The following is a 15,509-nucleotide window of genomic DNA, read 5'->3' on the forward strand; positions in this document are numbered from 1 at the left end:
GTGTCTATGTTTTGTAGTTTTTAGTATATGGATCTTCCATATTTTTAATTAATTTGAATCCTAAATGATTTTTTAAGGCTGATCAATCAGAATCAGAATCAATTTTTTATTCCTTTTTCCAGCGGTTCATTGCTATATATATATATATGCATTAGTTAGCTACGGCTACATAAGAAAAAAATCACCCACAAAATGAGTGGCTTGAAATGAAGATAATTATTTAGTATCTCACAGTTTTTGTGGATCAGGAATTTAGATAGGACCCAGTGAAGAAGACTTGTCTTTACTTCTCTATATCTGGAGCTTAGTTGAAGATGCAGACTGAGAGGCTGAAATCTCTGATAACTTAACTGAAGCTAAAAGTATACTTCTAAGGTGACTCACTTACATGGCTGACAAGATAGTGCTGGCAAATTAACTTTCTGCGGGGTTGCTCAAGTATCCTCAACACAAGCTGCCTGGTTTCCCCCAGGCAGGTGATCTGAAAGACCGAGGCAGAAACAGCAATGTCTATTATGACCTAGCTTCAGAAGTCATATACTGTCACTTCCACCACATTCTATTTATTAGAAAGATGTTAGTATGATCAGCCCTCACTCAAGAAAAGGAAATTAGAATCTACCTTTTAAAGGGAAAATTGTCAAGGAATGCGTTAAAGTATAAAAGCCAGGGAGTTCCCGTTGAGGCAAAGCAGAAAAGAATCCAACTAGGAACCATGAGGTTGCAGGTTCTATCCCTGGCTTCGCTCAGTGGGTTAAGGATCCAGTGTTGCCATGAGCTGTGATATATTATTTCTGTGGCTGTGGTGCAGACCGGCAGCTATAGCTCTGATTAGCCCCCCTAGCCTGGGAACCTCCATAGGCCACGTGTGTGGGCCTAAAAAGACAAAAGACAAAAAAAAAAAATTTTCAAAAGCTACCACAATACGGAAATATTATTTTTTGTATGTTACTTTTTATCCTGAGAACCTTCTAAATTCATTTATCAGCTCTAGTAGATTTTTTGCAGGTCTCTTGGGATATTTCGATATGCAACATCAGGCCATCTCTGCATAAAGACAGTTCTACTTCTTCCTTATCTTATATGTCTTTGTTTTCTAGCATGAATGCACTGGATAAGACTTCCAGGACACTGTAGACCAGAAGTGGCAATGGGCATCCTTGTCTGGTTCCTGATCTTAGAGGAAAAGTATTTAGTCTTTTGCCATTAAGTATAATGTTAATGGTAGATTTTTTGTAGATACTCTTTATAAGGTTAAAGAGTACTTTACTTAATATTTTTACTTTGCTTAATATTTTTATCCTGAATAAGTGTTGCATTTTGTGCAATTCCTAACTTCTATTAAAATGATCTTACAATTTTTATCCTGTTAATATAGCAAGTTCCATACACTGCTTTTCAGATGTTACTTTGGCATACCTGAGATCAACCCTACTTAATCATCATCTATTATTCTCTTTATTTGTGTTTTATTCAAATTATTAATATTTTTTCATCTAATATTCATGGGAGATATTGGTCTGTAAACTTGTTCTTTTCAGGGTAAACTTGTTCTTTTCATCTGAGTTTGGCATTGTTTTTTCCTTCTGTTTTCTGAAAAAGTGTGTGAGACTGGAATTGTTTTTTTCTTTTCTTCAGATGTTCAAAAGGATTCATTGATTAAGCCATCTAGACATGGAATTTTATTTGTTAGAATAATTTTAACTGTGAGTTCAATTTCCTTCATTGACATAGGTCCATTCAGGTTTTCTAATTCCTCTTGAGTCAGTTTTGAAAATTTGCGTCTTTCAAGGAATTTATCCACTGGTTCTAATTTGTCATGTTTATTGACATAAGATACTATTCTATTAACCTTTTAATGCTTGTAGGATCTGTAGCTAAGTGCCTTTTTTTCTTTTTACAGCTGCACCTGTGGCATATGGAAGCTCCCAGGCTAGGGGTCGAATTGGAGCTGCAGCTGCCAGCCCTATAGCACAGCCACAGCAAAGCCAGATCTGAGTTGCATCTGTGACCTATGCCACAGCTTGCAGCAATGCCAGATGCTTAAGCCACTGAGTGAGGCCAGGGATTGAATCTACATCCTCATGGATAATAGTCAGGTTCTTAACCTGCTGAGCCACAATGGGAGCTCCAAGTACCTTTAATCATTCATGATGTTGTATCTTTTTTTTTGATCAGTCAAGCTGGAATTATATCAAATTTATTGACATTTTTCCAATAACCAAACTTTATTTTTTCATTGTTTGGTTTCCTATTGTTTGTTTTTCTTCTTCATTGATTTTCACTTTTATCTTCATAATTTTCCGTTTCTACTTTGCATTTGATCACTGTAGTTTAGTAAACAGTCAAGGATTTTGGCAGAGACTAGCTGAGATTTTAGAGCTAACTCTCACTGTGTTTTTCTTATTTCCAAGGTTTCCTCCAAGTTTCCACTTGTTCTTCCAGCTCTGAATTTTGTCCTTTGATAGCTTAAGCAGCCTGAGCTATATGTAAATTGAGGAGCACCCTCTATCAAAGTGGCAGCAAACTTGCATATCTCACTAGGAACAATTTGGTCTCACAAACGTACATCTCTCAGTTCTTTCTGGTTTTACCCTGAGCTCCCTGGCATCTCTCACACTCTTGCATAGTTAGTGGTCAGCCTAGAATTGGGCAGAATACACATTCAGATTTTGGATCTCTGCTCTTCTATACTTCTCTCTGGCTTATGAAAGTGTCCTCTTAAATTCTCAACAAGCAACTTTGACTACCATCTCAAGTCACTATGCCAGCAGTTTTTCACCACCAGAGCTGGTGACAGGGGATTAGGAAGTGCACTCACACAAGGAACTCACATTTTCACATTCTTAACTAATAGGATCTGTGTTCAGTTTTTCCCTGCCTTTGGTCATTTTCTGGTACCTTCGACTAGTTTTTTTAAATGATTTTATACAGTATCTATCATTTTTATTTGTGGGAGAAATCATCCAATTTCTTTATGCTGCTATTGGAATACTTGCACTTGGTAGGAGCATTTTTATGGCTTTTTAATGCGTTTCACCCCCATGTTTACCATATTAACAAAAGATCACAAGAGCTCCTATTTGAAGCCTTCACTAACCTTCAGGCTGAGTAAGCTGCCCCTCGTTTCAGCTTCCCTGGTGCTCTGTGTGTCATTTCTTCAGAACCCACATTCCATTGTCATATCTGCATTTCCAGGGCCAGCACAGAGCCTTGAATATTGTAGTCATTGAACAAATATTTATGGAAGCAAGGAAAGAGGAAAAGTGGAAAGGAGAGAAGGAAAAAAGATACTAGGGAGAAAAAGAAAGCAGTCAGGCAGATAGATTACAGACTCTGATGTGGACATGTGGGAACCGGAGGGAGAAAGCTGGGGAAATGCAGCAGAAGTTGGAGGAGGGGCTGCCTCAAAAATCACTGTCTCTGCCACAACCTTATTGTTTTCTCTTCATATTGCCCTCCCTTTTATTTCTTTATTTATATTTTTAAAATGTTTTCTTGTTTATTCTTTTGGCTGGACCCATGGCATGCGGAAGTTCCTGGGCCAGGGACCAAACCCATGCCACAGCAGTGACCTGAGCCACATCAGTCACAATGCAGGATCCTTAACCCACTGCACCATGAGGGAACTCCCTGCCATCCCTTTTATAACCTTGATTTGAAAAGGAGAGTTCAAGATGTTCAGGAATTATTATCAAGGCCCTTTAGATGCAAACCCGTATGTTCAGCCCAGGACTTGGACCTCGAAGCTAATCCTTTGTAGCCACCCTCATTATGAATGACGTGAATAGGAGTGAACAAGTGTATGGTTTTAGCACCCAAGTTTTAAGTAAGTTAAACGTGTTTGTGCTGAACTTGTTATTAAAATGGAAAGGAAACAAACTAATGTTTGTTTAGGTCCCACTTATGTGCTTGGCATTGTAACTGACACAATATGTATGCACAATACACATTTGGTTTGTATCATGTCACTTAATTTTCATATCAACCTAACAAGGAGGGTATTGTATCTGCATTTTTCAAATAAAGAAAAGACTGCACTGCTCAGGGGTTGGGCACTGAGGTTCCAACACAACATAGCTGAGTATAAAATAACCGGTTTTGTTTTCAGAAATGGGTCCGTTTGTGTTCAAGTTAAATGGCTAAAACTAGAAGAGCCACGAACGCCAAGGGCTTCCTCGGGTGCCAGGTGGGTGGAGCTTTTGTGTGGGAAGGAAAGCTGGAACCTATTCAAAGTGCTTTAATTGAGGGTTACGGAAACGACGATCCTGGCCAGGCTGAGGCTCCACGCTTCCCTGTACATCCGGGTATCCCTTCACCTTCCACACACATACTTAGCCCTTCAACTTAACGTTTCCTGTAGAGTTTGCAAAAAATGCAGATTCCAAAGTGCCACCCATAGGAACTCTTATTCAATGGATGTGGGCTGATGCATTTGTAATAAACACCATAGGTGATGCCAACATATTGGGTCCAAGCCCATCTTTTTAGACTCTGGCGGCTCCTGATCTGTGTAGCCATGACTTTGCTCAGCCTTTTCATGTTTGAAGTTCAAATACTTGAAAGTAAGTGCACAGAAAGATAAAAGAATACTCTCAAAGCCCTAAGAAAATGTAGTAAAGTCTCCTTCATAATCCATTACGTTATGACTTTCACGGATTATTAAATTGTCTGTGTAATTGTAAACATATTTAATGTGTAATTTTATTCATTTCATTTTATCTCTTTTATCTTAGATACTTTGATCATAACGCTGAAATATATACAAACAATCTGTGATTTAACACATGCCAAGATTCAACTCTTCTGCCTTTAAGTAGAGCCAAAGGAGGGGAAAAAAAATAAAAGTAGAACTAGGGTGCCTATTCCAAAGAACTGTAGCCTGATTTTGTAACATTTCATTTGTGCTTTCCTAAGTTCCTCTCCTTTGTTTTGTATTCCTCTTTGGCACCATCCTGGGATACTGATGACTTCTGCCAGTCCACACCTGTCGGTCATCTTTCCCCACCTAGCTAAGGAAGCCATGACTCACTTTCTTCCTAATGGCTTCCAATGTGTGTTTGATCGTGTGTCTCAGTGTTGTCGCCATTTGCATGACTACATTCTTTTCCCCTCCCATTTGTCAGGCATATGTTATAGTGGAAAAGGCACGTGTAGAAATTCAGTCCTAGATTTATTCCTGACCATGCTGTTTATCAGCTTTAAATAGCTCATTTAAAAAAAAGAGTTCATCTAAGTGCTCTTTGTGTGAAGATCAGATGGTGGTATCCATCTTTCTAAAGCAGGGTTTCTGGTATGTGGTAGGAACACAGAAAATGTTAGTTCATCAGTGTCACCATCTTCTCTTTCTTCCTCCTAAGTGTCACATCCTTTTCTCGGTGCTGGAGTGAACAAGACAGAAAAAGTTCCTGCCCTGGTGGAACTTTTATGCTATGGGTAAATAGAAAAGGAAACAGTCAACAAATTTATAATATAAAGTAAATAAGATAATTTATTATTGAAGAAAAACTTAATTTTGATAATTAAACTGAATGTGGATTAAATGTAAAGCGACCTTCTTCATATTTACTTTATATAATCTTTAAGAGGCTTACTAATTCTTTTATTTGGACCATTGCAAGATACTCAAACTCCAACATGCACTTCATGTGCCTGAATGTCTAATGATTGGTACCAGTTAGGATCTTGGCAGGAAGAGAAGTAAATGAATGCCATTCTAAAGCTAGGAAGACCAAGTCCATTGAAGAGTAGACAAAATAATCACCTGGAGGATTATTACGTTATTTATTGTCTTTGGTCAAAAGTGATTCTACTCTTTTGGAAGGAAGGAATGTGTTTGGTCTTGGGAGCTTTGGAGCAGCTAATGCATGAGATGTGCAAATGAGCATATTTAAAATTTTTATTTTTTAATGGCTTATAACATTATGTAAGTTTTATGTGCGCATAAATATTATATTTCAAACTCCGTATATGCTACATTGTGCTCACCACCAAAGGTTTAACTTCCATTCGTCACCATACAGTTGATCCTCTTTACCCATTTTACCTTCCTCCTGCCATCCTTCCCTTCTGCTCACTTTGTTTGTTTTGGTTTGGTTTGGTCTGTTCACTTATTTTGCATTCATTTTTATATTCCACATATAAGTGAAATCATAACGGTGTTTATTTTTCTCCATCTGACTTACTTCACTTAGCATAATACCCTCAAGTTCCATCCTAAGTGTCACAAATGACAAGATTCCATCTTTTGTGACTTAGTAGTATTTCATTATATATATGCCTCACAGACACACACATATACAAATACACCCCCCCATATCTTCTTTATCCATTCTGTGTCTGTGGGTACTTAGGTTGTTTCTGTATCTTAGCTATTGTAAAGAATGCTGCAATGAACATAGGAGTTCATATATCTTTTTCAAATTAGTGTTTTTGTACTCTTTGGATAAATACCCAGAAGTGGAACAGCTGGATCATGTGGTAGTTCTATTCTTAATTTTTTGAGGAACTTCGATATTGTTTTTCATGGCAGTGATACCACTTTACGTTCCTACCAACAGTGTATGGTGGTTCCCTTTTCTCCACATTCTCTCCATCACTTATTTCTACCTGTTTATAGCTATTCTGTTATAGGTATTCTAACAGGCATGAGGTGATATCTCATTGTGGTTTTGATTTGCATTTCCCTAATAACTATTAATGTTGAATATCTTTTCATGTGCTTGTTGACCAGCTGACCTTCTGTGGAAAGATGTTCTATTTAGCTTTTCTGCTCATTTTAAAATTGGGTTGCTTGCTTTTTTGTTGTTTAGTTGTATGAATTCTCTATGTATTTTGGATGTTAGCCAATTATTGGATACATGATTGCAAATATGTTTATTTGGTAGGTGTGTTTTCACTTTGTTAATGGCTTCCTTTCCTATGAAGACACTTTTTAGTTTAATGTAGTCCCATTTGCTTAGTCTTGCTTTTGTTTATCCTGACTGAGGAGACATATCCAGAAAGATATTGCTAACACAAGTAACAAAGAGCATCTTGTCTATGTTTTCTTCTAGGAGTTTTATGGTTTCAGGTCTTACATTCAAGTCTTTAATGCATTTTGAGTTGAATTTTGCATATAATGTAAATAGTGGCCTAGCTTCATTCTTTTGCATGTGGTTGTCCAGTTCCCAATACCCATTTGTTGAAGAGACTATACTTTCTCCATTGTATGTAAGCAGAGGTGTTAAAATCACCTACCAAAGGAGTTCTCTGGTAGCCTTGCAGTTAAGGACCTAGGTGTTGTCACTGCTGTGGCTTGCATTTCAGCTTTGGCTTGGGTTCAGTCCCTGGTCTGGGAACTTATGCATTGCCATGCGTGTGGCCAAAAAACCCTTATCCATTTATTATTTTATTGTCTCCCTTTAGGTATGTTAACAATTGCTTTATATATTTTGGTGTTCCTGTGTTAGGTGAACATATATTAATAATTGTTATGTCTTCTTGAATTGTCCTCTTTACTCTTATTTAATGTCCATCTTTATCTCTTGTCACAGTTTTTTGGCTTGAAGTCTATTTTTTCCTATAGGAATATGACTACACCTACTTTCTTTTGGCTGTCATTTGCTTGAAGTATCAGCTTCCATTCCTTCACTTTGAGACTATGTTTCTTTTTACAACTGAGATGAGTTTGCTGGAGGCAGCATATATAGTTGGGTCTTATTTTTTAATCCATCCAGCTGGTCTGTGTCTTTTGACTGGTAAATTCAATCCATTCACATTTAGGGGACCATTGATAGATAAGGACTTAGTACTGCCATTTTATCTTTTATTTTCTGATTGCTCTATATCTCCACTATTTCTTTTTCCTTGTGTTTCTGCCTGCTTATCAGGATGATGTTTTTCCTGACGTTTTTCTGAGTTTCCTATTTTTTCTTCATACCTCTGCTCTAGATTTGTTTTGTGATTGCAATGAGATTCAAATAAAACTTATCATGGTTAAGATTGTTCTTTTTCTGCTGATAGCATCTTATCTTCATTTGCCTATATGGGCTTCATCATTTTCCTCTTCCCCTTTTATATTTTTATTGTCTCAAATTATCCCTTTTTGTGTTGTGAGTTTGCTGTCAAATTGAAGCAGGTATAGCTATTTTTACTGCCTTTTTTCCCTTTAATCTTTATGCTTTAATTAAGTTTTTATCCACTTATTATGCTATCTAGTTGCAATTTTTAAATTCTTTCTGTCCATTTACCACCTTACCCAAAGTTTTGTGTATTTTGCCTTTTCATTTCAGATGAAAGAGCTTCTTCCAACATTTCTTGTAAGGCAGGTCTACTGTTGGTGAACTCCCTCAGCTTTTGTTTGTCTTGGAAAGTCTTTATTTCTCCATATCTGAATGGTAACTTTGCTAGATAGAATACTTTTGGGTGACAGTTTTTACCTTTCAATATTTTGAATATGTCATTCCAGTCTCTCCTGGCGTCAGATGAGAAATCTACTGATAGCCAGATGCAGATCCTTTTGTAGGTTACTGTCCTTTTGTCTCTGGCTGCCTTTAAAATTCTTTCTTTGGGAGTTCCCTGGTGGCACAGTGGGTTAAGGATCCAGTGTTGTCACTGCTCTGGTGCTGGTTACAGCTGTGGTGAGGGTTTGATTCCTGGCCCAGGAATTTCTACATGCCATGGGCATGACCAAAAAAAAAAAAAATCTGTTTTGTTGTTGACTTTTGGCAGTTTTAATATAAAGTGCCTCAAAGAAGGTCTTTCTGTATTGAGATGACTATAAGTTCTCTTAGCTTTGTGCACTTATACATCCAGTTCCTTCTCCAAGTTTGGGAACTTCTCAGCTATTATTTATTTAAATAAACTCTCTGCATCCTTCACCCTCCCCTCTCCTTCTGGGATACCCATTCCCCTAATGTTATGCCTTTCCTAATAGAGTCAGATAGTTCTGTACACTTTATTTTTTTAGATCTTAATTCACTCTCCTCCTCTACTTGTATCATTTCTAGATTTCCATCTTCATGGTCACTAATTCTCTCTTCCATATGATATGCTTTCTAATGCATTATTATTTTTTTTTCTGGCCTCATCCCTGGCCTGTGGAATTTCCCAGGCCAGGGATCAAACCCACACTTCAGCAGCAACCCAAGCCACTGCAGAGACAACGCCAGATCCTTAACCTGCTGCACCACACAGCAGGGAGCTCCTCTAATGCATTTTTTTCTTTCTTTCTTTTTTTTTTTCCATTCCAAAGGCAACAGTTTGCATCTATTAACCCCAAATTCCCAATCCATCCCACTCCCTCCCCCTCCCTCTCGGCAACCACAAGTCTGTTGTCCATGTTCATGCTTTTTTTTTTTCCTGTGGAAAGTTTCGTTTGTGCCATATATCAGATTCCAGATATAAATGATATCATGGTTTTTGTCTTTCTCTTTCTAACTTACTTCACTCAGTATGAGAGTCTCTAATTCCATCCATGTTACTGCAAATGGCATTATTTTGTTCTTTTTTATGGCTGAGTAGTATTTCATTGTGTATATAGACCATATCTTCTTAATCCAATCATCTGTCTATGGACATTTATGTTGTTTCCATGTCTTGGCTATTGTGAATATTGCTGCAATGAATATGCGAGTGCATGTGTCTTTTTCAAGGAAAGTTTTGTCCGGATATATACCCAAGAGTGGGATTGCTGGGTCATATGGTAGTTCTATGTATAGTTTTCTAAGTTACTTACATACTGTTTTCCATAGTAGTTGTACTCTAATGCATTCTTCATCTCAATTATTGGGTTCTTCAGCTCCAGAATTTCTTTTTTTTTTTTTTTTTTTTCAAATTTCAGTGTCTTTGTTAAAGTAGTTCTTCTGTTCATTAATTTTATTCCTGAGCTCATTGAACTGTCTTTGTAAGTTTTCCTTATAGGTCATTGAGTATCTTAACGACAGCTATTTTGAATTTTCTACGTTAGATCACAGTGTTCCATGACTTTAAGTTTGGTTTCTGGATGATTGTCATTTTCTTTTTGTGTCACTGTGTTATCATGATTCATCGTGGTGCTTGATGAGTGCACCTCTGTCAGTGGATTTGAAGTGATGAACATATTTCTCCTTCAGGTGGAGCCTTTTTTTTTTTTTTTCCCCCATGTTGATGATTCAACATGTTAGTAATTAGATGTCTTTTGTTTTCCAGTAGGTGGCGCTATAGCATACTTTTGGGGGGTTTTGTTTGTTTCTCCTGCCTGAGCTGCCGCTGGTTATTTTCAAAAGCAGGCGCATTTCACCCTTCACTATCTCTGTTAAAGGTGTTGCTCTTTGTGTCTCCAGGGTTGTTGGTGCCTTGTTGCTGACCCACCTGGATCACTCAGATAGCAAGTGCCTCACCTGTGTCCAGAGTCTCTGGGGTGGCAGGCTCTGCTGTCACGTGGGGAGGGAGAGAGAGGAAGGGGAGCCAGGGTTGCAGATGTCTCTGCTGTGACTGGGGTAGTCAGTTTTGTGAATGTTGCTGCTGCTGGCAGTGGAGAAGGGGGTTGCTGGGTCATGGTCCCCCTTTAGCTAGAGGCCTGCTGCTGCTGCTGTCCACTTCCCTATGGCTGCAGGTACCAGGCCACCAGAGTCCTGTGTGCCACCTCCCCCGCTGTTACTGGATTCTCTTGGGTGTGGCCAGGATCCAGGATTGCAGGCACCACCTCCACTGTACCCCTGCTTCAGTCTCCTCTTTGTGTTCTGGTGCGCCTACCTTAGATAACAGATATGTGGAATTCTCCAGCATCCTGGTGTGTTGGGCAGAGGCACCACTGTTGAGTTATGGATGTTGTACTGATTGTATATTGAAAAGCAGAAACAAAGAGAGCATCTCATACCCCATGATGCTGACATCACTCTTCCAAATGGGCACATTTTTAAATACACTTGATAGAGTAAAAGGGTACACTTTTCTGGGTTGTACTAAGCAATAGATCTAAATGACATCAGAGGATAATGGTTATTGTTAATTTTTATGATTCAGGTGTTATTTTTTAAGTCTTGAAATATAATTTATTAACTGTAAGGGCTCCTTTTTATTTCTCAATTAATTTAGCAAGAAGCTTACTATGAAATGTTATTTGCTGGCTGGCTTTCATCCTAGAGTGTTTCACCTTGTCCTGATCTGCAATGGTGTGCCTTCCAAAGCATAGTCAAAGAACATTTGTTTTTCTTACAATGCAGTGTTTCAGGATTTTGTCCCCTCTCTGGACCTTTTCCTTTTTAAATTTTAAACCCTAAACTATAGAATTAAACTCCTTGACTAAAGGGTTTTTTTTTTGTTTGTTTTTTGTTTTTTGGTAAAACAGTTGATTTTCTTTGTTGCAGAACTCTGGGTGGCCTTTGTTTTTTCATCTTCAATAAGCAGTCTTGCTCTTGAAAGACGATCCTTTCATGTTAGCATTAGTCACTTACACATGTTAAAGAACGTCTGCCCTCTTGTGTCCATAGAGGCTACTACGGTTAAGGAGTGAATTAGCTAGTTTAACATGCCAGAAATCCAGCACGTCATCCTGTGGAGATTTTCTACCAGAAAGCTTGCTCAAGCCCACAAAGTGTAGTTGTACAGTTCAAACACCATAAAATGACCCCAGACCAAGAGGTGAATGAATAATCATGGAAAATCATCTCCTACTTTGCATGTCAATCATGCATCCTATGTCTAGGCTATATCTTCCCAGAGGAGTTGCCCATTAAAATTTCACTGAAGCATGCTATGCCCTCATAAAGCTTTGTACCACCCAGAGTGTGCATCCTTCTGTCATTTATACAAGTCTCCGTATGGGCTAATGACAGACTTGTGGAGGCTCATTGTGAATTAGTTGTACATTGCTCTCATTATGTAACTTTCCTACTCAAAAATTTCCAGGAATTAAACTAGACCGCTGGAGGTGAATGCCATCACTTAGTCCCAGGTTATCAGAAAAAGGAAACAAGGAACAGAGAGACAAAATGGGAAGTGCCATATTTGTTGGTGGCAATGCAGGGACTGAAATGCAGGTCTCTGACTCTCGGCATATGCTCTGAAGTCTTAGGTGATCCCATTATTTGACCCCATCCCACCTATTCCTATCAGGACCAGAGTAAATGTACAGTAGCTTGTTTGTTGAGTGAATGAATGAATGAATGAAAACATCCAATCTCCTAGGGAACATCTACCCCTGCTGTGCACCTTCATTGGTGTTCATGTTCCCACCTGTAATGCTCCCTGCTCTCTACTTGCTCAACACTTACTCAAAACTCAGTTCCAGATCTGCTTCCTCCATGAAGCTCTCCTCCTCCAGCCTGCGTTAAGCTGGAAGAGAGAGCGCCAGGGAGGCTGAGCATAGGTGTTCAACTTAGTGCCAGAGCCCTGGACTGGACCAAGGGCCTGCATTCTAGGCCCAGGAGCTGGCTGTGTGATCCCAGATAGAGCCCATCTCCTCTCTGAGCCTCTTCCTCAGACTACATTGGTGTTGCCCCATGCGTGGCTTGTGTACTTCTGGTGAAGTGATATTTGGTGGTTTTTGAACCAGTGTTTTTTCTGGTTTGTTTTTTGTTTTTTCTTGCACATTAGGTAGAAATGTATTTGCTTAAATGGATTGGTTATGGGGAGAAAACCCCAAAAATATTAAACCCACAGTTCCTGGGATGTTATTTTATATGATAAGGCTATGTATTTCAAGTTTTAAAAGTTAATTTAAGGAAAAATGTTTAGCAACCCATAGGGCAAGCAGTAATTAGATGTGGCAAAAATGGTAAAGGGGTATAAAAATGGTGGGACTTTGCAAAGCCCCAACGGAGCTCAAAGGAAGAGTGATTCCTCGTAACACTCCCTGGGCTCTTCTCTGATGTTAATTTGGAACCACCAGTCCATCCATCACTGTTAATTACTGAGGAAATATGGCCTCTCTCATTGCTTCAGCTGTGACTGATAGACTTTGATCCCTACCACACTCATCACAATAAAGAAGCACGAAATAGGCCTTTAAGGAAGACCTATTGCTCCACTGATTTTTCCTGTGTTGCCTCCAACATTTGTAAAAGGCATTGACCCAGAGTGTCAATATCCTAGTTGCAAAATCATTTTCACTTTTGTGAGTGTAGATATTGGAGTTCCTGTCATGGCTCAGTGGCTAACGAATCTGACTAGGAACCATGAGGTTGTGGGTTCAGTCCCTGGCCTTGCTCCGTGGGTTAAGGATCTGGCATTGCTGTGAGCTGTGGTGTAGGTTGCAGATGTGGCTCAGATCCTGAGTTGCTGTGGCTCTGGCGTAGGCCAGCGGCTACATCTCCAATTCAACCCCTAGACTGGGAACCTCCATATGCCACAGGAGCAGCCCAAGAAATGGAAAAAAGTCAAAAAAAAAAGCGTAGATATTTTTTCCCTTTATAAAATTTATATAGACTCATTACATAAACTTTGTTAAATACAGAAAAGGAGAAAGAAAAGAAAGCAGGCATCTGCACTCTTCCTAAACAATGAAGCCTGTTCATATCCCTCCCTAATTGAAAGTTCTCCTGCAAAATCCTAGTGAGGATCTACTTCTGTTCATCATTTGGGGAACTTGGACCAGTCCTAATTCAATATATTTTTCTCATCCTAAATTATAAAATCAAAATTTTTCAGTGGAGAACCCAGTGATGGATTTGAATAACTGCCACAGAGGTGGACCAAACCCAGGAGAGGATAAGAATGGCTGTTCTGCCAAATGCATTGTGTAGGTAAAGCTCTGTGCTAACAGTGATGGTTAGTATTTTGTGTCTGTGTATAACGAGGTCTGTATCTTTGTGTTTCCTGTAGGATTTTTGGAGTCTCTGGATGACTTTTACCTTCTTGGCAGTGGTTTGGTATTGCTGCAGACCACAAACAGTGTGTATAATAAAACCCTAATGAAACAGGTGGTACCCCAGTCTCTCCTAGCCTGGCAAAGAGTCCGAGTGGCCAATATGATGGCAAGTGGCGGCAAGCAGTGGGCGGAGGTCTTTTCAAAATACAACTCTGGTAAGTGGCCCTGCAGAATAACTTTTAGGCAGGTAAGTCTGTTTAGATTTTGAGTTAACCAGTAAAGCCACCATACTCATGCCCTGTCTTCATGTCTCCTGATATTTCAGGCACCTATAACAATCAATACATGGTCCTGGACCTGAAGAAGGTAAATCTGAACTATGGCCTTGGCAAAGGCACTCTGTACATTGTGGAGCAAATTCCTACATATGTGGAATACTCTGAACAAACTGATGTTCTGAAGAGAGGTACTTTCTTTATGCTACAAGTTTGGAAATCTGATGAGTATGTGTGTGTATGCGTATCTGGTGGGTAACCTGTGGTGTGTGAATGGACCATGTGGGGAGTGTGTGGTGGAGAAGGAAGGATGGGTTCCCCCATTGCTCGTCACATACGGAAGAAGGACCGGGTTCAGCACAACATGTAAAACCTGTACCTCAAACTCTCATGTGGTAGTGGACTTGTGTGGATGGGGACAAAGCCAGGTATTCACGATCCTATGACTACTCCTGCATCCAATATTTACCTTTTCTCCTGGGTTCCCAAGAAAAACTTTCATTCAATTCAGCAAATATTTATGGGAGTGCTCCACTGGCCCAGGGATGGGAAAAGCATGGAGGTACCATCCCCGAGCTTCAGGATCGCACTGTCTGGTAGGGAAGCAAGGCACATAAAGCAGCTATTAAAACCCCGAAAGGAAAGAGCAGTGATGAACTGCGGTGTAGCAAGCTCAAGGGGGAACCTAAAGAAGGCACCTCTGTCAGTGAAAGGGATCAAAGAAGGCAGTTCTGGAGGCCAGGAATGCAGCCCACACACTGGAAGCCCACGTTCCACTGCTGTGATCTGCCCATCTGTTCCTCAAAATCTTACCTACTCTCTCCAAGTCTCACTTTCTTCATCTGAAAAACACAACAGTAATGGTACAGGTCCCCGCTCACTTATTTGTAATCTGGAAAGCTCAAAACTCTAAAACTAAAAGTTGTTTGTTTGCTTTTTGTCCTAGTTCACTTGTGGTAGCAAAATATGACCTGATCTGAACTTGTTTGGTAGCAAAAACTAACTTGAACTATTTATAGCCTCTATTTATTTCCTCTGCTCTAAACTGACTATTTTATACATCAGGCTGCAGTTATCAATATCTTTTTTTATGGCGGCACCTGTGGTATATGGAAGTTCCCAGGCTAGGGGTCAAATTGGAGCTGTAGCTACTGGCCTACACCACAGCCATGGCAACGCCAAATCTGAACTGCATCTGCCACCTACGCTGTGGTGACACCAAACGCATAAGCCATTGAGCAAGGCCAGGGATCGAACCCGCATCCTCATGGACACTATGTCAGGTTCTTAACCCACTGAGCCACAATGAGAACTCCCAAGTTATCAGTATATTTGATGATAAGGTGCTCTCCACAGAGACTGTAATATTGAATGCAAATGACACACTCTATTGCTGTCCTCAAATCTGGAAAACCCTGAATTCTGAAACACATGTGGCCCCCATGGGTTTGGGGATGTGGGAG

General features: G+C 39.6%; 2 protein-coding genes across 2 annotated transcripts in view; both read left to right on the forward strand.

The window, feature by feature from the left end:
• The window catches only part of GUCY2C (guanylate cyclase 2C), a 672,163-nt gene that overhangs the window by 218,747 nt on the left and 437,907 nt on the right, over nucleotides 1–15,509 (forward strand). The window lies entirely within an intron of this gene.
• PLBD1 (phospholipase B domain containing 1) overlaps nucleotides 1–15,509 on the forward strand; it is a 71,270-nt gene that overhangs the window by 48,211 nt on the left and 7,550 nt on the right. The window contains 2 exon segments of the mRNA NM_001244629.1: nucleotides 13,786–13,986; nucleotides 14,097–14,237. Coding sequence (NP_001231558.1) covers nucleotides 13,786–13,986; nucleotides 14,097–14,237 — 342 coding nt within the window.

Source organism: Sus scrofa, chromosome 5 (genome assembly GCF_054392235.1).
Source record: "Sus scrofa isolate SSC_HxYL_T2T_F1_AM1 chromosome 5, Sscrofa_HxYL_maternal_Yorkshire_Landrace_v2.0, whole genome shotgun sequence".
In the NCBI taxonomy this organism is placed as follows: domain Eukaryota; kingdom Metazoa; phylum Chordata; class Mammalia; order Artiodactyla; family Suidae; genus Sus; species Sus scrofa.